A 25211-nucleotide genomic window follows, 5' to 3' on the forward strand; every position below is an offset into this window, starting at 1 on the left:
TGGCTAAGGGAAAGGGCACTGGCCACCAACCTTGGAATGAAAGAACCAACCGCCCCAAGTTGTCCTTTGACCTCTGCACACCACCCCTCCCAAGATAAATAAATGAAAACAAACTGAAAAAAATGTAAGTACTCATGCTTATATAACAAGCCCTTTATGACTGAGCCATTTTGCCAGCACTTCCTTTACACTTTTAAAAAGGTGAGATTCTCAAAACTAAGCATTTTCTTAGCTGCATTTCAGAGTAAGACAAAGCACCATTGTAACAAAATGCAAATGTTTAATTTTTCAAAACTTAACTATACTAATGAAAATAAATTATAGACAACTTCAACATTTGTACATTATCTTCATATAACTATAACAGTGCTTTCAAAAGACATCTTGGAAAGGATATTTTCACAATACCATGTTTCAAAAATAGGGCAACATTAAAGAACATTAGTCTGAAATACATCTCACAATGCTGAGAGGTATATTGTTCTTTATCAAATTAACTGTACTTTTATTCAAAATAACATGGTTTTTAATGACAATTATTTCTTGTCCATTTCAGTGATTTCTTGGATCCAAAACAAGATCTGTGTATTTATTTCCTTGAAAACATCATTTGTTGACCGTCCTTTCACTGCCATAGAATGATTTGCCTTTTCAATCCAATGGATTTTACTGGGAGCTTGCATTTTCTGTGCCACTTTCTCCAACAAGTTCTAAAGAAGAAATGGAAGAGGATATTAGACTCTATTAATATTTAGTAAAAGATTATCTTTTCCTCATCTATACTGGACTGGCATTCACTCAAAACTATTCATTAAATACCTGCTATATATGCAACTTGGAGTATATAATGAAATATCTACAGCAGTGTCAGTCCACTTATCTCAAATAATCACGTAATAGAATACACCCAAGCATTTGTTGGCACAAAAAACTTAAGCAGATTAAAGTTATTCAAATTTTTTCCCCCAAAAAATCTTTTCCTAAGGAAACTGTGTGCTCTGGGAAATAGTAGTTCATAATACTCAGTCATATATGAATGCTGCCAATGCTTACTTGAGAGTCAATAACAATCTCATTCAAAGCTGAAACGGTAAACCAAATATATACCCTAGTATCTCCCAAATCATAACAATCAGATATTAATTCTACAAATAAAGATGAAATCTACCAAATCCCTTTCTGGGAGACGCATTTTGTCAATGTGTTTTTATTTTTATGTACTACAAAGCTACAGGGTAACAAAGACACACAACTAACAGACTAATAAGCATTTTTTTTTTTTTTGGCAGGGTGGGTGTAGCCCTGGCTGACAACCAGCCTGGTCTTGAACTAACAGCAATCCATCTGCCTCTGTCTCTTGAGTTTGGGATTAAAGGTGTGGGTCACCATGTCCAGAAGCTGAATATGGCAGGTAATAATCGTCCCCTTAATATATTTCACTCATACAAATAGAATTCCAAGTCACCTTTTCACACATTTCATCTGCTGAGCCAGACACAAACAGTACAGGATCCTTTATACGAAAGAGATCTTCGTCTCTGAGTTTCTGTTGCTGCTTTGGATGGTGCAGTGGGTAAGAAATACAAATGAGACCTCGAACAAAATCATCACTGTCATCTGGCTCATTGTGACACATTACAGAAGCAGCTGCTCTCGAGCCCATTGAACGGCCTAAAACCAATTAAGTTCAATTAGAAATATAAACATATGCATACAATAGTAGCGATAGTATGGTAAAATTATATTTGCTGTTCTTTGTTATTTATTGAGGGGAAAAAAATTACTTAACTCAAAGAGTGGCAAGCAACAAATTTCAATGGTCTTAATGGAAACCTACAGCTTTATGAAAAGCTAAAAACTGATCTAGCTTACCCCAAAATTTAAAAAGCAATTATTTTTCTCAATACTTACAAAAGGTGAAGAAATTATTTCTCAATGCATCATTTGCAAGAGTAATAAAATGCTATGAATAAAGGTAGTAAGCCTTCTATTTTAACACATAAATGCTTAAAATTTGCTTTAAACATATAAAGTACTTTATAATAAAGTATCAAAGTTATGTATCAAAACAAAGTTATGTATAAAAACAAAATAACTAATTTTAATATTATAATGCAGCTAATACTGAAGCTTACCTCCAAGAAAAACACCAGCAAGTTTGTATTCTCCTGAGGTCTTTAGGTAATTCTAGGTAAATCAACCGAAAAATTATCAGTTCCTCTCATGTCATACTTCACTGGATATTCTTACCATTACTAATGTATAATTTATGCAAAGACATAATTTACAGATTCTTATAGGAGATATAGTTCTTTCCTCTTTGGTCATGTGTTCACTATTAATCCTTTGTCAGGGAAAAATCAACTTGCCTTTATAAAAATATTCAAGCAGTAAATTGTCAGACAAAGTCCAAGAACAGAGTCGTGTGAGAATTCTGAGTGCTTGTGAGAAAATGCCAAGAAAATAAGACAAGAGTCCTGTGACCTCAGCTTCTTCAAAACACAGAATTGTTCTTGGAATGGGTTTTCATGGGCTTTCCAGGTGTAGCAGGTAAGAGGGAATTTACTTCAGTGGCTGTTATTCATATGCCTCTACTGAAAAACATGTTTTTACAACATGTTTCTTGTCCTTGTGATTGAACACCTTAGCCATATGATTCGATTTTTCTTAACCCACAGAATATAAATTACCTAATGCTCTAAATAAAGTTGGTTATTGGCTGGGCAGTGGTGGCGCACTTGGGAGGCAGAGGCAAGCGGATCTCTGTGAGTTCAAGGCCAGCCTGGTTTACAAAGTGAGTTCCAGGAAAGGCGCAAAGCTTCACAGAGAAACTCTGTCTCGAAACCCCCTCTCCGCAACCCCCCAAAATAAATAAAGTTGGTTATTGCATGGGACTTTGGTCTGCCTAAATTTGCTGGCTCTTTTCTCCCAGGTCCCACCATCTATAGAGTGGTAAACAAGTGGTACCCAAACAGGGACCTGAAGTCAGCTATGAGATAAAGAGTGGGGACCCTCACAGAAGATGAATGAGCAAAATGGTGCAGAAACCAGTAAAAACTTTGCTGTATGTTGAGCTTGTGCATCATTTCTTAAAGAAAGAAGGACCACAGTATCAAAATCACAGCTACTAGATTGTTTGCAAGTTGGTTATGATTATAATCCCTGGTGTTTAGAAGAAGGAACTTTAGATAAAGAAGTATGGGACAGAGTCTGAAAGAATATTAAAAAGGCATATAAACAAGGGGGGAAAGTTCCTTGTTTAATTTTGGGTCACTTGCGCATTGATTTGAACTGTTAATAAAATATTTAAGGAAGATAAGTAGGATATTAATCATGACAAAGAGATGACTAATTCCTTGAATATAAACTGAATGGTCAAACCTTAAAATTGATAGAGGCAAAGAAGGAAGTTTTCCCTGTGCAGGCAAAATCAAAAGTAAAAATGGTGACACCTATGCCAGGGATGGTTCCCTCAGCTCCCTAACTGGAGCTTTCTATAAATACTTACCCTCCATTGTCTAAAAATGGCCTTGAAGCATGGGGTGAAGAATATGATAATTGATTGATAATTGATCTAATCTTGAATTCTCTCTATTTTCTGATAAGGACTTAGGAGATCCTATGAAAAAGCTAATTTTACAACCTAGGCAAGCTAAGAGCATGGCTGGAAAAAGTAATTCATCTACTGATTTCTCCTTGGTCTCATGAGCTGTGCTTGGTATTTCCAGGGCAATTTCAGCAAAATCAAAATGTCTATCTAATTATGCACTAACCAATCTATTTAAAACTCTAGAAGTTAAGAAGGTGTTGGATAGCCCTCATACATTACGTCCAGAGGCAAAGAAAGAACTACAGCTATTTGAATCCAGACCAAAAGAAAGCATCCACGAAGTGGATTCTTTCACTGCCTTTAAACTTATTTTTCCCACTAAACTGTCTCCTATAGGTATTATAGCACAAGATGATAAACCTTTGGAATGGATTTATTTGTACCTTAAGGGACATAAAATATTGCTTATCTTATTTTTCTGGTTCAATTAGTAAATAATTAATGTCAACAATTAATCATATGGGTCTCTTTTCAAGCTATTCTCTAGAATTTCCTATCAATGTAATAATGTAACTAATAGTACTGGACAGTTTGGATCTCTGCCGTTGGTGGCAGAGAATTCCAATGCTTCCAATATTCTAATGTTGTAATTTGCTTGTTTACAGAACACTTATGAATCAAATGACAATTAGATTTACCTAAAACATCTTAAATCAAAACCACTCTGCATATCCTATTAAAAAACAAAAAAGGGGGAGATGTCAGAACATACTCCAAGAATGGAGTCGTGTGAGAATTCTGAGTGCTTGTGAGAAAACTCCAAAACAAGGCTAGAGTCCTATGACCTTAGTTTCTTCAAAACACAGAATTGTTCTTGGGATGGGTTTTCATGCTCTCCCAGGTGTATTGGCTAGGAGGGAGTTTTCTTCAGCTGTTATTTATATACCTCTATGGAAAACATATTTTTGCCGCATGTGGCTTGTCCTTGTAATTGAACACCTTACTCATGTGATTCTTAACTCTCAGAGTATAATTGCCTCAAATTCTAAATAAAGTTAGCTATTGCATGAGACTTTAGTCCACCTCATTTTTAGGTCCCCCTCTCCCAGGTTCATGTCTCCAACTAGGGTGGTAAACAGTAAACTTGATAAGGGACAATTATTTTTTAAAAGCTAGTCGTTTCAAATTTGATGAAAATACTAGCATATAAGGGTAGTATATTTTGACATGCATAATAATATAGTAGGTTTAAAAATCTAGATCGGCATAACTATATTCTAAAGTTACATTATCCCAGTGAGAAAATTCTAAGTAGCTTCTTGGACAGCAGCATGAAAGAACACGTACGATATGAACATTCATCTCCAAGAAAACAAACTGATGACAAAAAAAGAGAAACACAACCACTAAATACCCTATGTATACTGCCAAGTTTCTAAGGATACTCATTAAAACACTTTTATCTAACAATCAGGTAACAAAATACCTTAAACTTATGAAGAATTTTAAGCAGAGCCTTGTTATAAGTAAATATATTTTTCTTACCAAAACTGCTTTATATGCCTTAATCCTATGTACAATATTAAGGCCTTTGCAAGTAAATCTTAGGCAGAAAAATCCATGAGATGCAAGATGGGATGCCAGTGACATCAAATGAGGAAGATTCATATCTCCTGATGCTCCATGTGTAAGAATTATTCCATATGCTATGTTCTTGTTAGGTACCAAACAAACGGCATCCAGTAATTTATTTCCAAAAGGTATTTTTAATTTAACCTAAAATTCAAGAGAACAAAAGGGTCAAATTATTTCCTTGACTATTTAGACAACTGAATAAATACTTGTATTTGTTTTGCTAAGACTCATGACGGAATGCATGGCCTCCAAACAAGTCATTATATTTATGAACTGTTTACTGTCTAGTACTTTAAGTGCTAAAGTATTAACTTTTGCAAGCATTCTTTATAATTCTATGAGGCAAGTACTATTCTTACTTTACAGATAAGGCACAGCAGATTAAGTAACTTGCTCAAGGTTATATAGCTATTAACTAAGAATCAAAGTAAAGTAGTCTTGTTCTGGCATTTACTCGCCAATTCTAATTCTGTACTGCCTTTCACCATGCAAACTGAAAATAAGACTACTATATGCAAGTGATGATTAACATATTCCCCCATCTCCCCAAAAGAATAATATGAAGATACAGAACAAATGACAATATCTTACCTCTGTATGACTCATTTTCACTGATGAATAATAAACATAAAGTGCATTACATCCAAGAAGCAAAGGGCATCTCCCTGAAAAGAAAATTCTGTTGTGAAAAGTGAGTTGCCAGACATGGATATGACCCCAAAACTATGAATGAGCACATTCAAAAGCTGAAATAAACACAATCTGAAACTAGTTCTCTACAAACTGGTATCTCTCTATATATTTATTATTTACTCTTATATTACTTTCAAGATATTTATGGGTACTCAGAACTAATTACAGGAGCTGGATTGTATTACATAAGGCAAGTGGGATACTTTGATGCAGAGGCCTTAAAATAGTTCATTCCAAACTGGGATGTTGTACCTTTACAAAAATATTTTTGAAATATATTTATAAGAATCTTCATTCTTAACCACCCCAACTTAATTTCTATATATCTACTAAATAATTTTCATCATTCCTTTTTCCATATAATATAAATCATTTTTAATTTACTTTCCCTACAGTTATTAAAATATTTTCATCATTTCATTTCCCCCTTTCCATGTAACAGAATTATGTAACCACAGTCTTTGTCATGTGATCCTATTGACTCTGGGGTTGGCTAATGGAACATTTCAAAGTGCCACTTCTGAGTTGAGCTATGGCAAATTCCTACAAACCTTGAACCACATTTCACCTTAACAATAGAGAAAAACTATCCCAGGAAGTTTTTCATTTTCAGCTAGAATCCCATAATGAAGACAGTTTGAGCAAATTTGAAGCCAAATTAAAGCCTGAACCCAGTCTAAATCACAACTGACCTGAAGAACCATAAACACGAATGGGTACAAGTTACTGTAATTTTTGTGATTGTTGTTCAGTATTCATTCCTTTTTATTTTAAGAGCTTTCATTTTTCAGCATATCATTGGCACCACAATTTCCATTATCACCCTTCATTGCATTTGTTTATGCCTTCATTGGCATTTGTTTATTAACTAGGTAACATTAACATGGCTCAAAGCTCAAAAGATACAAAGAGTATATTGTCTCATTCCACTTTTGCCTTTCACTCAGAACTCCTCTCAAGGAAACCAGTGTTATTTGCGTCTTGTGATTCTAGTTTCTAGGTGATATTATACTTATAGGTGTATGGGTATATTTGTAAGAAAAATTCACAGAAGAGGAAATGTCACATTAAATAATTTGTTTATAATTTTAAAAACTTTTAAAATAGACAGCACACATACATTTATCAATTTTTTTGTGTTGTATGTGTGTACAAGTGCATATATGTGTGTGTCTATATGTGGAAGCCAGAAGAGAACATCAGGTGTCTTCCTCTACCACTGTTAAGACAAGGCCTCTCACTGAATTTGGAGCTCATCAATTTGGATAAGCTGGCTAGCTAGCCAATAAGCTTTAGGTATCTGCCTATCTGGGTTCCTCCAGTTTGGGCCTGGCTTTTTTTTTTTTTTTTTTTTTTTTTTCTTGGAGCTGAGGACCATTGAACCCAGGGCCTTAAGCTTGCTAGGCAAGTGCTCTACCACTGAGCTAAATCCACAACCCCTGGGCCTGGCTTTTAAATGGATGCTGGGGATGTGAAAAACAAGATTCTCAGCTTTTACAAGAGGTACTTTACTTTATTAGCTGAACCATCTCCCAAGCTCCCAACACAAAACTTTGAAAATGAAAATGTAAATAGTGAGGTCTCTTCACATTTAATTTACTGTTAAACTTGTGTATATATATACATGTTTCCTCATTGTTCTGTTCATCTCACCCCACTCTCTTGGGCCTGGAAGTTATTAATCTGGCTACTAAAGCTGTGGAAGTTGAAAGAGAAGTGGATAAAGAAATTATGGCTTTGGGGCCCTTATTTTCATAAATATATCCTTACAATTACTTGTCTTGAGTTCTCCAGTTAAAAAAATTCTTTGTCAAAATAGGCCTCCTTCTAGTCTAATTATGGGGAATGTAATCACTCTCAAGAGTGTGAAAGGGGAAAAGGAATCTAAATATCCTACTGCTCCTTAAAAAGATTTAACCTAACATTTTAAGTCTTCCACCTGTACTCACATCGATGCACTTCCAACTATATCTAGTGCTGCCAGTTTGTGTGTTTTGGAGGTTATGATTTATTCAGACTAGTTTTATTGTGTTCCTAACTGCTGTTTTAGCCACTGCTTTTTAGAATTTATTATTCAACTGTTAATATTTCCCAAGGTCTTTATTCCAGTGACTGTGTCTCCAAAAAAAGGGGGGGGGGGATAGGCAGGTTGGGTGGGGCTTGCCTATAATCTCAGGACTCGAAAGACAGAGATAGGAGAATCACTGCAAGTTTGAGACCAGTCTGAGCAAGACCCTGTCTCAAAAAACAAAACAAAAACAAAACAAACAAACAAACACAAAACAAACCAAAAAACCCAAAAACAGCCGGGCGGTGGTGGCACATGCCTTTAATCCCAGCACTTGGGAGGCAGAGGCAGGTGGATCTCTCTGTGTTCGAGGCCAGTCTGGTCTACAGAGTGAGTGCCAGGACAAGCTCCAAAGCTACAGAGAAACTCTTGTCTCGAAAAACCAAACCAAACCAACAACAACCCAACCCTCAAAAACAAACAAACAACCCCCCCAAACCTCAAAACATCCTTCCCTGTAATTTTAATGAGATTTCAGAAAGTAGTAAAATTACATGCATGTTTTCAAATTACCATCAACCTAGAAAGCTCTTCCATATTAACCTGGGGTTTTGTTTTTAAGAAAAACTCTGTTCTCCCAACTTCATGATGAACTTGTTCTTCACGACTGTTGCACACACTTATTCTAGACTGTTTGAGTAACCCTGAAAATGTCCCATAGGGTAAAAGCCCAAAGCAAGTGACAGTGTCGATTTTATCTCTAGCTTTTTTTGAAAGATAAGGGAGTACTGAAGCCTGGCTCCTCCGTCTCAACGTCTAACACAGCAGATGGGGAAAACAGCACCAATCCGGTAGAAGCAAGGTGACAACTGAATGCTGACACACAAAACAAATGCAGTTGATTTGGTACCGGTTCCAAATGGTGTGGATAATCAAGAGTTGAGTTTGGGAGGAGGGGCTACTTATCTTCAGAAGGTAGTATTTTATGGTCATACCTTCCAGAAAGCCGTCAGAACGCCAGGACCACCTGACTTCCAGTTTTTTAAAAAATTACGTATTGTCTGTTACGTCTGCAGCACCACGTTGGCTGTCACCGGGCGAACAAAACTAAGTTCTAGTCTTAACCACTAAACGAGCAGAAAATCCAAACCCGAGGTCAGGGGTCAACGGGAATCGTCGTTTATTCGCTTAACGAGCGCGTGAGCCCCGGGCCGGGCAGCCGCCACCGGGGGAGAGCCTCACGTCTGCGAGACGGCTTCTCTCCCGTCACCCGCGACAGCCCACGACGAGTCTCCGCGGCGCGGCCCGGCCCCGCCTGCCCGCCGTACCAACCCCGTGTCCGCCCTCCCGGGCAAAACAGACCACCGGCTGCTGCCCGACGGCGGCAAGCTTCCTCAGACGCCTCAGGCGGCGACCGACAGCCCCCGAGGAGCCGCCCGCCTGGCGCGACCCCCGCTGCCCGCGCTTCCCGCCGCGGCCGCCGCGCTTACCAGCGAACGCACGAGACCGCGGGAGCGCAACCGTCCTCACTCTCTTCAGGGAGCGAACTAACACGCTCGAAGCGACCGCCTTGCCACCCCCGTCAGCGCGGTGCGCTACTGCGCACGCGCGCGCGGGCTCCACCCCCCCGGCTCGTGGGGCGCGCCGCTAGGCACGCCGGGAAGGAGAGTTTTCTGCTTTCCTGAGCTCGGCCCCGCCTCTCGAGGGCTGTGATCCTGAAACCGGAGTCAGTGCGCTGGTGCAGCCGAGCAGCGCGGGAAAGCCGCTCCGGTCACCACCTTGGCCTCTTCCGGTCCGATCGTCCCTTCAGAAGACATGGAGTCAACTCTGACTAGCGCCTTCCTCTCAACCCGCCATGGATTCCTTATCCTTTTGGTTTTCAGGCGCGCCTACCCCGCTGCCGCATGCCACAAAACAGCTATGCATGTGATCCAACACAAAATCGTGCACTTAAACATATTTTCTAATTAATTAATTAATTAAATTTTTTGCGACTTAATTTCCTTTTGACAACTTCACTGCGTGGTTCGGTGTGAGCTTTGTATAGGGCAAAGTCAGAACACAGTGTCAAAAGGTTGGATGCTTCTCACCTGTGCCAAGCTGGGCTAAGGCTCCATCATTAACACTGCCTTATGTACTGGTCACCCGAAGGGTGTGTTGCTACCACCTTTGTGCCCATCACTTAGTGTGTCATCACAGCAGCTGCATGGCCCTGAGGTTACAGGTCCCATCCCCCAGTCCCTCCCAAAGTCCATCTGTACCTCCCTCTTCAGAGCCGAACCGAATCCGGCTCTTTCCGTGGGTCAAAAGGTCCCAGGCTTCTGGGCTTTGATATCTCACCCCAAACCTATCAAAGCCGGCCCCACTGCAGAGCTTTTACTGTTCAGCTCATCAGATTACACCTTTTACTTAGGACTTCACTCATATGTCTTTTCCTGTTTTTTCTTTGTGTGTGTGTGTGTGTGTGTGTGTGTGTGTGTGTGTGTGTGTGTGTGTGTGTGTTTTCAGGGAGACTTTTCAAAGTTTAAACTTCCCTTAATGAAGAAAAGGTTGCGGGGCGAGACGACAGACAGACAGACAGAGAATGTGTATGTGTATTTGACTGAATCTCCTGGTGTAGGATAAAGTCTAGCAAATGTTTCCTAAATGAATGAATCCCTCTCTGGTACCTGTGTTAATCCCAACTTCGAGAATAAGACCACTACCATAGTTTGAGACAAATTTGAAGCAAGCTTGATTTTTATCCGGTGCACCCAAGAGCTGGCCAGCGACTGCCTCCTAAGTCAGGTTATGCCCAGAGTCCATCTTTTGGGCTCCTTTTAAGGAGTAAAATCACAAACAGTCTTAAAGAAGAGAGACAATGGGGCAATAAGGAATTAAAAAAAAACTTAAAAAAAAAATCATGTGATCACCCACCATGTGATTAAGAGGGGTCAGGGAGAGTCAAGGTATTCCCAAAAACAAATCAAGGTCATGGGTTGGGGAAGGTCAGGTTCCAGAAAATAGAGCTACTCAACTCTCACAGTAAGTAGAAACTTATTTTCAAAAATACAGCATAATGGCTCCTGCCTTTAAATGGAGTCAGGCAGGTTCCTCACTGTCCTCTTTTCTGGCACAGTACATACTAAAATGCAATTAGCTGAAAGCCATTTATCACAAGTGCTTTCTCAAGTTACAGTCTTAATACTTTTAGTTAATATTTCCTTATTGTCGCTAATCTTCCTTCCTTTCTTCCCTCCCCCTTTTCTTCCCCCAGTCTCTCTCCTCACTTCTTTGGATTGTTGGGGATGGAACCCCAGGCTTTGTCCATGCAGTCTACCACTATGCTACATTGCTAGTTCCTGTCTGCTATTCTAGTTATGCTTTATTTACTCTATTTGCATGTCCTAAGTTTCAATTAAAGTATACAATTTGATGACTTCTAGTAATTATACAATTATTTGCAGCCATCATCAAATTCTAAGCACATATCATTTCTAGAAGAAACTTGCTACTCTTCTTTCCTACCTTTAACACCAGACAACCCCCAACATGATTTGTGTCTACAGATTTACCTTTTCTGGATAGTTCACATAAATGGAGTCATGGGCTGATAGCTTTGATCTGTCATCTTGCACTTAGAATGTGCAAATGTACTCTGCTTCTTCTCACCAACTCATTTCTATTGCTGAATCCCATTAAACAGTTTTATGTATCCATTTACCAGCCTGTGAATCATACTGCTACAGTATTCAGAGATTGCTGTGGTCAAAGAAGCAGGGCAAGACTTTAAGACATTAGGCTGTAGGCTAGGAAGATGGAGAATGGTTCCCAAGGCAAGAAATGTTAGGAATGCAGCATTAGAAGAAAAAAAGGCAAATGCCCCACTCCAGATCTCAGACTGTGACTTCCAGAATTGTAACAACACAAGTTGTTGTCACAGAAGTAATAGGAAACTAATATAAAACCTTTATTTGTGAACCAAAATTTGAGTTCTGCATGTACTGGAATATAATTTGTTTTGATGATTTCAACCACTTAAGACGTTAAAATTATTCTTAGCTTAGAAGCTATGGAAGATGGGTAGTGGGCCAGATTTGCTCTGTGAGTAGTTTAAAATGTCCTAAGTCAAGACCAGGCATGGTGGCCCACTCCTTTAATCCCAGCAGTCAGGAGGCAGAGGCAGGTAAAAGGAACTCTATGAGTTTGAAGCCATTTTGCTATACATAGAATTCCAAGCCAACCATAATTATCTAGTAAGCCCATGTCTTAAAAAAAGAGAAAAGAAAAAGAAAAAAGAAATTAAAACATAAATAACCACATGATATAAAAGTCTCAAGAAGTAAAAAAAATGAGAAAAAAAACCAATGTCTAAATCAATTACCATACCAATTAATTAAGCATGACCAAATAATACAATGAGCATAGCTTTTTACACTGTTTCAAAATTAAAATGCTATTTCTGTAATTCACTATAAATGAATGCAACAAAACCAGAAAAATAGAATACAAACAGTTCCAATAGCTATCTGAAAAAACAACTGCTATTTAAAGTTATTCTGATTGATAAGCTTTAATAAATTAGTAAATTTTTAATATTTTACCAGTGGCTTATCATAAGCTATAGCAACAGTCAATGTCCAATTAGCATATTTAGATTAGGGTTAAGTAGACACCACTACTCAACCCTGTGATGCCATTATCAGCCACAACCCATACTTATTTATTGATTGGAAGTTTCCATTCTTTTTCAAGAAGAGACAATAACTATTCCCTGATCTATCTTTGGAACTTAATATAGTATCTGAATGCATATTAGGTGCTCAATAATATTCATTGTATGAATTTCAATTAGTGATGGTTAACTTGGTTGGGCTATTCCCTAACATAAGGTCAAACATTCTGGATATTCTTCCAGGGCATTTTTCAAGGAGACTGACTGTGGGACTTGTCTAACTGTAGGAGAACATGAGTGGCAGGCCTAAAGGCATATTACCAGCATGCCTGGCCCCCAGCTAGTACTTGCTTTGCATTTTTAAAGTAATTACTCATTTACCCATTTAAAATCTGTTGCCCCTTCCAGGTTCAGGCAAGCCTGTTAGATCCTAAAAAGAATGGTCTCTGTACTGAAGATGCTGAAAGTCTGGGCTGGAGAGTCTACAGGCAGCTACTGCGAAATATGGTGAGTATATAACAAAGACTCAGAGGTGCTACATTCTTGAAATGAGCTTGACAAAGAAGAATGGATCCTGGCTTCCATACCAAGGGAAAAGCAAATACCAGGGCAGGAAGGAAACACGCATTGGGTAGACAATTGGGTGACATTGGGTAGACAACTGGGTGATAGGGCTGTTAGTAAGCGGTAACAGATTTGATTACAACAGAGGCAGAGGCCAGATAAAGGCAGTTCTTGCATGTTTTATTAGAGTGAGGTTTGGTTGGGATTGAATGAATAGCCATTCCAAGATTAAAAACAGCTTAAAAGAGACAGTTATTTGTATTTTAAGACAGAGTCTTTGTGAAGGGCCCCCAAAAAGCTTGACCACACAGCAGCCATGACAGGCTTAGGGGCCTAGACACAGCTTCTGTGACAGGCTTACTGACAGGCAACACCCAGATCCATGAAAGCCTTAAGCTGATACCACCCAGGGATGAGTACCTGACATCCCAAACATTCTAACCATTAAATAGGGTGGCCAGATGCCCTTGAGTCAGCCCAAACCTATTTTGTTTTATTGATACCCCTAGACAATTGTGAGCCAATCAGGGTCCTGAACCCTGGAAATCCCCTCATCCCATCCTCTGCTATGATAAAAACTCTGCCCAACCTTAGCTCAGGGCTCTCTGCTCTCATCGCTGTGTCAGACAGACCAGAGGGACCAAGCTCCAGAGCTTGAAATAAAGGCTCTTTGCTTTTACATGCAGGATTCGGCCTCCATGGTGGTCTTTTGGGGGTCCCCACGGCGATTTGGGTATAACATCTTACTGTCTTCCAAGCCAGCCTCATATATGTCAAGCTGGCTTGAAACTCACTATGTAGCTCAGACTGGCCTTGAACTCATGGCAATCCTCTTGTCTCAGCCTCTGGAGTGCTGGAATTACAGGCATGAACCACCATAATTGGCTGGGTTTTGTTTTGTTTTTGGAGGTCTATTTGATTCAGAGCAAGCAGTCAGCAGGCCAGAATCAAGGACCCAGACTTTCCTTTTTCTATTCATAGCTAATAATTGATACAAAATAGGCCCTTAAAGGTGGTTTTATTATAAAAATTTAAAAATGTTCTGTAAAAGACAGTCATGGGAATACTGCATAAGAAGAAACACTCTGAGTATGCAAACAGTCACCACTAGATTTTACATTGTTTTTGGAACTAATACTTAAAAATGATCTTCTCTACAGTTAAGAAGAGTCTTCAGAGCACCATCATTTGAATAGAAGATATTTTGCATATCAGAGTTCATCTTTGGTCTGTAATTAAGAAGAAAAATTTAAGAGCCACTAAGAAATCTTAGGAATCAAGAATACTCATACCAGACAACTATTTTCTCCTAAATATGATGAGAGGAGGAAAAAAAATAAAAAATCAAGTTTCTTTTAGGTGTTTTAAGGGCCCAGGACTATTTCTGGAGGACCAGAATCACCCAGGTATAAAATCAAACTCAGCTTCATGGGAGTGAGTGATGGAGACCTTAAATATCCAGGGGTCTGTATTACCATCACACCCTGTGTTACAGATAGTAAGTGTGAAGAGATGGCATAGACAGAGAGCAAGATATGCCACTGTCATTCAAACTGCCAACTAGTTGGTGGAAGTTACTGATCTGGTACCAGTTCTATCTAAATCACATAAGAGATAAAAAGGAAATGAAATTGCCCAATCTCATGCAGAGCCAAAAGAAACTTTGTGACATTTAATCAGTTTCATTATTGGCTCTAGTGACTCTTACAGCACAGAAAGGGATTAGCATAAATGATGTGCCACTGAGGGGCCAATGAATTAGTGGCAAATCATTTCTCAACAAAGACACACAAAACTGCAAAGGACCAAAATTCCTACTTACAGATTGTCATGGTGTACAGAGAGTTCCACCAGGCTAATAATTAGCTACCAAAAATTGAACTTGCATTCAGAATTTCTGCATTTTCACAGACAGTGAGCAAGCACATGGACTGGTTCTTTCACATCACTAGAGCCAGGTTAGTCTTGTTACCTTTCTCCTATGGCACGTGCAAGGAAAGAGGTCATCTTCAGAATGTGGCTCTACCCTCTTCATACCCTCTCGAATTTGTGGCTTGCTCACTTGTAAGCTGGCATAGCCCTGTTAAGTATCAATACAAAAGCATTCCTTAAGTAGCTCTTTAAGTATACTCACCAAATGAGACACACTGGAACTTACAAGTAAAGCATTCTTTTAATGCATGTGCACTTAACTGTTACCTAAAGTGTCCTCTAAATCCATCTTAAATGCCCAATACAGAGTTCCTGATTGTGCTGTGAACATTGGCTACCAATTCCTAGTAGATAGATCCCTTATTAGACAACTGTGTGTGTATGTGTGTGTGATGTGTACGTAGATGTGTAGAGGCCAAAAGAGGACATCAAATGCCTTTCTTAGTCTCTCTCCACATTATTTTTAGAGGCAGGGTCACTGAACCTGGAGCTCACTGATGGACTAGACTGGCTAGCCATAAGATCCAGGGATCCTCTTGTCTCTGCTTCCCAATGCTGGGATTACAGATAAATTCTGCCACAAACATCTTCACAGGGGTGCTGGGGTCCTAACTTGGTCCCCTTATGTGTGTGCAGCAAGCACTTTACTCATCGAGATATCACTCAGCCCTATCTTGTGTTTTTTGAGACAGGATATCACTATAGTTGGCCTACTGAATGTAGATCACACTGGTGTCAAACTTGCAGCAATCCTCTGTCTTTATCTCCTGACAGACTTACAGGTATGTGTGCTACATCTAGCGTATTCACATTTTAAAAACATTGTTTTTAATTATGTGTCTGAATGTGGATATGTGCATGAGTGTGGATGCCAACAGGGGCCAAGGGATCAGATGTCCTGAAGCTAGAGTTACAGGCAATTGTGAACTGCCCAACATGGATAATGGGAACAGACCATCTTTGCTTTGTAGCAGGGCCTAAGATATTGTGTTCAATATCTGGAACTCTGAGACAAGAATTTTAATTTAGCTCTACTATTATTACTAACAAATAACTTGTTTACTTCTGCATTCCTTTTTAAGATAAGCCTTTTAAATCATCAGATATGTTGGGATTACAAATTACAAATTCTTGGTCCTTGAAAATAATTTTCAAGAAAAGGTATGAGTTATTTGGGGCCAAGAGGCTGATTATACTTTGTATTTTGTTTAATTAACACTTTTTTTTTCATAGTTTTACTGATTGATTGCCTACAGTACCCAGTATTGCCAAGCAGCTTCCCATGCAAGTACTAAATAGGTCCGACCCTGTTTAACTCCTAGATTAGATGAGCCTGGACTTGTTTGAGGGAGTACAGCCATAGACCCCTTGAACTCTCAACCTGTTAGTCCATGGGTCTTTTCATACCCAAGGACTTGCTTTCCATATACACAGCCCCACATCCCAAGCCCAGGCCCTGAGGCCTAATATGAAAGCTTTTCACTTGATGTTGTTACATTCTCGGTAGTCAACATTTTTTTTCCTTATAGTACCTGGAACTGAACCCAAAGCCTCATGCATGATAGATATGTGCTTTATACTCCAAGCCTCAAATACTTAGTAGTATTTGTGTCTAATTTTTACTAAAGTGGTATATGTCTTTATATTAGTATATGTTTAGAAAATTTTATACTAACTGTTGTTTGACTATAACATGTCTAGTCACAAGCAATATGAAAGGTGTGTGTGTGTGTGTGTGTGTGTGTGTGTGTGTGTGTGTGTGTGTGTGAAAATACTAACCTGGAAAAGTTTGAAGTAATAACAGAATATATCATCACCCATTAGATTATTTCTTGCAAATTCTTGTCCTGCTTTTGCTATCTTCTTTGCCTATGGGAATTAAAAAAACACCCTTTAATGGTACTCTTTCTCTTGCAGACATATGCAAACAGACCTTCAGACTACATAGTGAGATGAGACAGAAAACATATCTTTGGGAGTAGCTTATGTAGCATTTCAGAGTATATTTGTTCAGCCCAGAGAGGTTTGCAAGATTTGAAAGTACAAGTTGCCATGTGGGATGTCTTAGAGATAAGTCTCCCTTGGAGAGAGGAGCTAGACCCAAGCAAAGTAACGACAGCTTATCAAGTACAGAGTATAAGCCTTGCATGCTCTCTCTTCATTTTCAGCAGACACTTAACCTCAAGCTTACTAGTAGTAATAATTCCTCATTTTACTCTCCAGTAGTTACTAGCATCTATTGCCAGACAGGCACTGCTTATGCCCCCAACCAACCTGACTGAAAAAGAAAATATAATCAAGGTTAGAGTTTAGCAGAGTGGTCAGCTAATCTAAAGTGTTGTGGTGATGTTCACTTTGAGGGGAACTGTGAGCTACCCTTGGTCAGGCAGCATCCCATGTATAAGTAAAAGCTGTATCTGAACATCCCAGTGTCCAGGCATATTTCCAACACTCCTGTGATGCAGTGGTGCAAGTAGGAGCAAGCCTTCTAGGAGAATGACCTTACCTCTGCATCATGATCTTTTGCCCACTTAAGCTTTTCCAGCAGATCGCTCAGGTTGCTTTTGACTGGAATGTAGTGTTTCCAAGGCTGCAGCTCATTGTAAAAGTGTTCATAGTAGATGGAGTCCTGCTTTAGAACCACGCTGTCGCCTACCAGTAGATAGGGCAAGCGGTACGCTGCCACAGTACCGTCGATATTTATTTGATACTTGTGCTGCAAAGCAGGAGAGTAAAAGAGCCTTCACTAAATTCCCATTCTACTCTTTTTACTTCCCCCTTCTATGCACCATTTTTCCATCCTCAGACAGACTTTCCCTCTCCATCAACATTTAATAAGTGTTCTTATTATATACTATGTTGACCTAGAGCTAAAGGTCCATTCGATATGGCCTCAAATTTCTCAACCACAGCTACACATCTATCACCGAAGCAGCTAGCAAAGTAATAATATGGATGCCACAAGGCTACACCATAAGGAAAGGTAGAGCTTTGACTTTGTAAATACTCTGATTCTTTGTTGATTTACACGTGCATCTATGGCAGCACATTCTGTGCCATGTCACTAGAATTTTTAAAATATGACAAGGCTACACATATGTCTTAAGGGAATTAATAAGTTCTGGGGTAAGAACATTTATGAATAATACTATTCAGAGAACTTTGGAAATCAATAGCCCTAGTTGTGGAAAATTCAACAGGTAAGAATAAAACCAAGTGATGATCTCAGCTGTGGTGGCACACGCCCTTAATCCCAGCACTCGGGAGGCAGAGGCAGGTGGATCTCAGTGAGTTCGAGGCCAGCCTGGTCTACAAAGTGAGTTTCAGGACAGCCAGGACTGTTTCACAGAGAAATCCTGTCTCGAAAAACCAAAACCAAACAAACAAATAAACAAACAAACAACAACAACAAAAAAACCCAAAGTGATGAAATACTGCCCTTGGGCCTGGAAGATGGCTCAGGTAATGACTTGAGGATGCCCAGAACCTTTGTACAAAAGCTGGGTATGGTGACATGTGCATACTAGGGAGTGCGAGACAGGTAGGTCCCTGGAACTTGCAGGCCCGTCAGTCTAGCTCACTTGACATGTCCAGGCCAAGTGAAAAACCCTGTATCAAAAACCAAGGTGTATGGCTCCTGAGGAATGACACCCAAAGCTCTTTTTGCCTTTACACACACAGACACACACATGTGTACCTATGAACACATATACACACACTCCACACCTTCTGGGAAGGGATGGCTAACATTTTTTTTTGTTACACTTAAAAAACTATTTCAGGGATGGAGAGATGGCTCAGTGGTTAAGAGCACTGACTGCTCTTCCAGAGGACCCAGGTTCAACTCCCAGTACCCACATGGCTGCTCACAGCTGTCTGTAACTCCAGTTCTAGGGGACATGACACCCTCACACAGACATACATGCAGGAAAAAAAAAAAAAAACCAATGTACATAAAATAAAAATAAATTAATTAAAAAAATTGTTTCAATATACATATGTGAAAAATACCAACATATGAATTAATGGCACCCCTCAGGTCTACCTACTGCCATAGAACACATCAAATGAATATTCAGCATCCACAGAGGAGAAGAGTTCATCAGTTTCTTGTTTTCTCCCACTTTTTTGTTGACCCAAAGAATTTGAGAAACCACCTGGGGATACCCACTGCTTGAAAAGGAATTGTCAGAAATGATTATTCCCTGGGAAACATTAGGAATCTATACCCAAGGTACAGAAAACCATCCACCATCCCCAGAATGCCCAGAACATCTGAATGGGTTTCACCTTGTTATCTGTCTTATATCTTCTTGTGATGCTGTGATTTGGGGGAGTAGTATTTCTAAAGTGACTTGCACACACTTACTAATAAAAAGAGGATTTGACCAAACATGCATTTATCTTAAGGGTTAGCTGGGAAAATAGCTTTTTCCAGGAACTAAATTCCATTAATGCTTATTCAACATCAGTGCTGTGTGGTGAATCCAGAATTGAGCTGCATTTCCATGCCTCAGTACTCAGTTTTGTGACACCTTCCCATCCTTTGTAACTTGAAGACTTTAGTTCCCTTCCCCAAAGTGTTATTTATATACATATTGAAAAGCAGAAAGGAATGGCCATAGGTGATGTCATACCTTGAAGAAATCAAAAAATGAAATGTGTTTCACAATGGGCCCATACAGGCTCTCATCGTGTTTAAAGAAGAAGAAATTGGTGAAAGCAGCATCGATGAGCTCTGGGTGTTTTCTGCTAAGTTTTACCAGCTCTAGTCTCTCTTTGCGGCTGTCACGGCCCCTCCAGACAGCTGTGGAGTTCTTCCTTTCCCAGGGAGGCCCTGTGTTAGCTTGTACCGACATCATATCCAGACTTACTCTAGAAGACAGGAAGCGGAACATGTCTTCCTCCCAAACCATCAACTCATGAAATCAGATAGAAAAGGACTCACCAAAGAGAGCAAACCAAGGCTCTGGGTCAACCCTGACCATCTCTCACCGGCCCATAGTTTCTAGAACAGAGTCAGTCAGGTCATAGGTAGGCATCACAATATCCCTGGAATCTGTGGAGCCACACCAGGAAAAGATCGGCAGGATGTTTGGCTTTGATTTCTTTTTTTCCAAAGGCCAGTCTCCCAAATTGACAAAAAACTCCACATCTGGCATCCTCACCTGGTTGTGGGGAGGCAAGAGCTTATTCACAGTCTTTGCATTGCACACAACCATATATTTAACAGTTAAAATTAGTAGTTGGAACTAGGAATGGTGGTGCTTATCTGTAATCCTAGCAGTTGTGAGGCTGAGGCAGGATAATATGAGTTGGATGCCAGTGTGCTGCATAGCAAACGTAAGGCTAGTCTGGGCTACACAGAGTTCAGGGCCAGCCTGGGCAAGACACTGCCTCAAAATATGGGGAAAAAAAGGAACTGTGTGTAAATATAAGCACATGATGTATATGTATAAAAATGTCACAATGGAACCCATCATTCTGTATGTTAATTTAACAAAATTAGCCATTGCACAGATAAAAGGCTAATCTCTCCAACTTCAGGCAATGGCAGTTACTTCAGGTTTAATGGCCAGAAACTGTTCAGAATATGGTCATGTGAATAAATATCCTCAGTTTGCTTTCTGTGGTGTCCAACTTGGCCAGTAGACTTACTATTAAAACCAAGAAGCTGGCCAAGTTAATTTCTATTGTTCTAATACTACCAAGAGACTCTAATGAGACCAGAGAAAGAGGAACGAGAGAGAGGAGAGTGGAGAGAGGTAGGGAAATACAACACTTAGGGCTTTAGCCCTGGGTTCTTGTTAATGAGCTAGAGGCATTTTCTTTCCATGTAGTATTGTTATAGATTGAGTTATTTACCCCCAAAAGATACGCTTCAGTCCTAAGCCCCAATGTCTTAGAGTGACCTTATTTGGAATAAGTCATTGCTGATTTAATTAGTTAAGATGAGGCTACATAAGAATGTGAAGTGGGCTGTTAATCCAATATGATCAGCATCTTAGGGAGAGGAGAGGGAACGGGATGGGAGGAGACCAGAGACTCAGATTCTTGAAGGCAGAAAGTCATGTGACAAGAGGCAGAGCTTAGAGTCACAAAGCTGTGAACAAGGGAGCACCAAGAATGGAGGACCATCAGAAGCTGGAAAGAGGCAGAGAAGGACTGTCAGAGTCTTAGCAGTGTGACCCTTCAATACTTTGATTTCAGACTGGTGGCCTCAGGAGCCATTCTCTGCTGTTTTAAGCTACTATAGCAGCCCTTAATAACTAATATATGTACCAGGAAAAAAAAAAACCCAAAATTTTAGGATAGCAATATAGAAGTCACCAGAACAGAATACCCCTAATATTGATGTTAATGATGTTTTGAAAAATTAAGTTGTAAAATATAGATTGACATTGTAACATACTAACCTTTCTAGTCAATGAAAGTAGTATGGCATCCATGAAAATCCTAAAGCCAACATGCTCACCATGAGTCTTGATATAAACCTAGAAGAGAATTTGACATTTACTACATGAGTGTAAAAGTCCTGGCAGATGTTGCCGAGGAACATAGGATGATGTCTAACAAAAGCAGCCGTATGTAATCAAATGGTAAAAACACTACAGAGTGCAGGAAACAAGCAGTCTTTGATCATAATGTACCTTGTTGTCCTTTAAGGTATAGTGACACAGGCTCTGCCTCTGTCCAAATCGTTTTGGGATCTCTGCTGCAATCTTTTCAGGATCAACAGTAGGGAAATGTGCCAGATCTTTCTGAATCTGAGCAATGGTTTCTGGACAGTTCATCTCCCGTAGCCAGGCTGCACTGTCTTCCAAAGGGCAGTCACAGTTCTCATGGTAAACTGGCCCTGTTCACATACAAACAACACAGTGATGAACATTTCACTTAGCGATGGAAGCATAGTAAACACATGCTCTATGAACTTTTATCAACCTTCTATCCCACCAGCTTTTCACAGCTCTTCTTCCTATATTTTTCTATTCTGGCTCACTTTGCACAGATGCAAACCAAGCCAATGGGTAGTAATTCATGCTCTATGTAGATACAATTCATTACTCTTTATAATTCCTATATCTAAGAATAATCATGGGGCTGGAGAAATGACTTAGTAGTTTAAGAGTGCTTGCTGCTATGGCAGAGGACCTGTGTTAGGTTCTCAGGACCCACAACCACCTATAACTTTGGGCCTAGAGGAACCGATACCACTCTGGCCTCTGTGATACCTGCACATGTGTGAACATACCCCCATTATAGACACACATACATATATAAATAAAATTTTTTTAAAAAGAATAACCAATTTTGGCAAAAGAATGAGGAATCTGTGTTCTGAAGGATAAAAGTGAAATGAATTACAGTTTTACTGGTTTATTATACAAATAGGTTCTTAGAGTGTCCAAAGTACTGTTCTCAATGGGTAAACCATTGCCAGTAGCAACAGAAGTAAACAAAGGACTCCTACACCCCTCCCCACCTTCTTTTTTAAAAGAAATATAAAGAAGTAAAAATCCTTTGGACAGACATCCTCTTCCCTGAAGCTGTAGTTCCAGATGGCTATGAGCCACCAGACATGGGTGCTGGGACCCAAACTGGTCCTTTGCAAGAGCAGCATGTGATCCTCACTGCTGAGCCATCTCTCCAGCTTTTTAATTTGATTATTCTCACTGATGCATCTGTAGGGAGCAACTTCTCTAGAAATGTTTCGTGGTCTTTAGTGAATTATAATTAATGTCTCTCTTTTGCTGGGCCTCCTAAATTAGCTTTCAATTAAAGAAACATCTAGTCTTTTCTTTCAGTGAAAAAAGTATGCTAAGTTTTTTGAAGGAATTCTTTTTTTTTTTTTTTTTTTTTTGGTTTTTCCAAGACAGGGTTTCTCTGGGTAGCTTTGCTCCTTTCCTGGAACTCACTTTGTAGACCAGGCTGGCCTCGAACTCATAGAGATCCGCCTGCCTCTGCCTCCCGAGTGCTGGGATTAAAGGCGTGCGCCACCACCGCCCAGCCAGGAATTCTTATTGATGGAATGACATATATTTTTATATTCAAATCTTATCATAAAATTTTGTTTCAAAATACCTCTTAAAACATAAGGAGACTTAGCCACATGTTGACCGTTGTGTTTAACCTCTATCTTCAGACTTTGGTAGCTTGCATACATTCTGTATCTCACTATGAAGGACCCATCTTTTCGATCTAAAACCTGTACACCAACTCTAGTGAACTGCTCATCAGGTGCTGAGATTTTAACCTGGAACACTGTTTCACCTGGAGAAGATGTGAACCTGTGATGGGAAGATAGACGAGATATGAGGGTTATTTTAAGAGCAAATGCACACTACTCTCTTCAATCTGTAAAGGTTGAATATTCTGCTACATCCTTCTAAGATATACTTGCTTGCTTATCTCTTAGGCTTTTAGTACCAGAACCAATATGATGGATCAAAGATAAAAAAGAAAATAATAATATAAAATAATTCCATTAGACAGTTGCCAGGGGATACATTAAGACTACCAAGCTATTTATCAAACAAATAAAGAACAATATTTCTATCAGCCTGCTTGGCACATCTGGCAATTTGTCTTTTGTTAAATGGTTACTTCAAGATGACCTTATTTTGAAGAATTGCTCTTAATGACTCAAAAAAAAAAAAAATCAGTATTCTTGGGTCTGGAGAGATAACTCAATGGTTAAGAGCACTTAGTGTCATATAAAAGACTTACCTCAGGTCCCATGGTCCCCAAGGCTCACAGCTCAGACAGTTCCAGCTCAAGGAGATCCATGGCCTCTCTGGCTTTCTCCAGCCCCTCATTCACATAATTAAAATACTACTAATGAAAGTCTAATAAATATACTAGTATTCCAATTATGTTTAGTTATGGGAAAAATCAAAATAACTGTCTATCATATTAGTAACACAAGGACTAAATAGTCTTGCATTTGGGATGTGTTTATTTTTTAGTGTTTAGTTTCCCCAGTTGTACTATTTTTCTTAAAACAGCTTGTGGGAAAGCACTTAAAAATAAGGGAGATAGATCCCGGCGGTGGTGGCATATGCCTTTAATCCCAGCACTCGTGAGGCAGAGGTAGGTGGACCTGTGAGTTCGAGGCCAGTCTGGTCCACAAAATGAGTTCCAGGACAAGCTCCAAAGCTAGGCAGAGAAACCCTGTCTCGAAAAACTAAAACCAAAACAAAAAACAACAACAAAAAAGGGAGATCTGCTTAGCCTCGATTCACATCTAAACAACTATGAAAAGAGCTGTCATTATAGCAACATTTTTATACTATATTGAATACATATTTGAAATTATTTCCAAAGTTACAAAGAAAAATTGATTTTGAAGGGGAAGTCGGTTATACTAAAATATTCTGGAATGTAAACTGTTTGGAGAAAAGAAGAGTTGGGACAGATAAAAATGAAGGACAAAAACAAAACAAATAACAACAAACCCCCAGTAATTTTAAACCGCGATTCCAAACAGTTGAGGAGTCATTTCTCCACTTACTGTTTTCCTGAGGTATCCACTGCCTGAATGTAGAAATAGCGGGCTGGAAGGACCACGTCTGCTTTTAGCCCGGGCCCCCATATTTCGCTCTTTTCTGGGCTCAGCCTCCTCTCTCCGCCGGTCTGGGCAAGTGCTGGCACAGTCCCCAGAAAAAGGCAGGAAAGCAGCGAAATGCTGAACATTTACAAGACCGACTCTCAGAAGATCCACGGATAAATGCAAACGTGCTAAGTGGATGGAGCTAGCCTGGGTGGGTAGGGGCACCGCGGCCAGTCCTAGCAGCAGCAGCAGCCAAAAAAGCAGCAGGTCCCTAAAGTGTCGCTTGATGTGCGGGGGGTCGGAGCGCGGGTCTCCACTGTGCTAGAAAATGTCACAACCCGAGCGCTGGCATGTCCAGAGGGACGCCACTCGTTCTGCTGAACCGGGTAAGAACCGCACGCAGGATCCTCTTTCTCTGGACAATGACAAACTTGTGTTACTCCTGCCACTAAAGCATCATTATTTTGGGGACGAATCCGTCGCAGGTTCCAGCCAAGGTGGGAGGCGAAGGATTGGACTGCGCGGTGGCCCGGCTTAGTAAGGTCTTCTGCTAGTGGATGAATGGGTCAAAGTGGACACGCGTCCCAGGCCCTTGGCTCCCTGGGATATGTAGTCCACCATAAGA

General features: G+C 39.8%; 2 protein-coding genes and 1 long non-coding RNA gene across 4 annotated transcripts; 1 reads left to right on the forward strand and 2 right to left on the reverse strand.

The window, feature by feature from the left end:
* Nucleotides 1-260: 260 nt before the first annotated feature.
* On the reverse strand, nucleotides 261-15184 carry Tex30 (testis expressed 30). 2 transcript variants are annotated; one of them, XM_052749352.1, is made up of 6 exons: nucleotides 15077-15184; nucleotides 5777-5850; nucleotides 5096-5326; nucleotides 2136-2187; nucleotides 1466-1671; nucleotides 261-710 (listed from the first exon to the last, which is right to left on the reverse strand). In XM_052749352.1, exons 2-6 carry the CDS (start codon nucleotides 5789-5791, stop codon nucleotides 537-539), a joined length of 678 nt encoding a protein of 225 aa, XP_052605312.1. In that variant the 5' UTR covers nucleotides 5792-5850; nucleotides 15077-15184; the 3' UTR covers nucleotides 261-536. The 2 variants fall into 2 exon arrangements, with proteins under 2 accessions (XP_052605312.1, XP_052605311.1); XM_052749351.1 differs by lacking the exon at nucleotides 15077-15184 and adding an exon at nucleotides 9377-13146.
* LOC128117462 (uncharacterized) lies at nucleotides 723-4620 on the forward strand. The gene is made up of 2 exons (XR_008220808.1): nucleotides 723-1411; nucleotides 2354-4620. It is a non-coding gene; the product is annotated as an uncharacterized LOC128117462 (long non-coding RNA).
* On the reverse strand, nucleotides 14106-25195 carry Poglut2 (protein O-glucosyltransferase 2). Its single transcript, XM_052749345.1, has 10 exons — nucleotides 24548-25195; nucleotides 23119-23324; nucleotides 21687-21892; nucleotides 21453-21530; nucleotides 20032-20204; nucleotides 19674-19911; nucleotides 17543-17752; nucleotides 16816-16905; nucleotides 15077-15184; nucleotides 14106-14333 (listed from the first exon to the last, which is right to left on the reverse strand). Exons 1-10 carry the CDS (start codon nucleotides 24727-24729, stop codon nucleotides 14316-14318), a joined length of 1509 nt encoding a protein of 502 aa, XP_052605305.1. The 5' UTR covers nucleotides 24730-25195; the 3' UTR covers nucleotides 14106-14315.
* Between the last annotated feature and the right edge of the window lie 16 nt (nucleotides 25196-25211).

The sequence above is a fragment of the Peromyscus californicus genome, unplaced genomic scaffold, assembly GCF_007827085.1.
Source record: "Peromyscus californicus insignis strain IS unplaced genomic scaffold, ASM782708v3 Scaffold_21__1_contigs__length_65335640, whole genome shotgun sequence".
Taxonomy (NCBI): domain Eukaryota; kingdom Metazoa; phylum Chordata; class Mammalia; order Rodentia; family Cricetidae; genus Peromyscus; species Peromyscus californicus.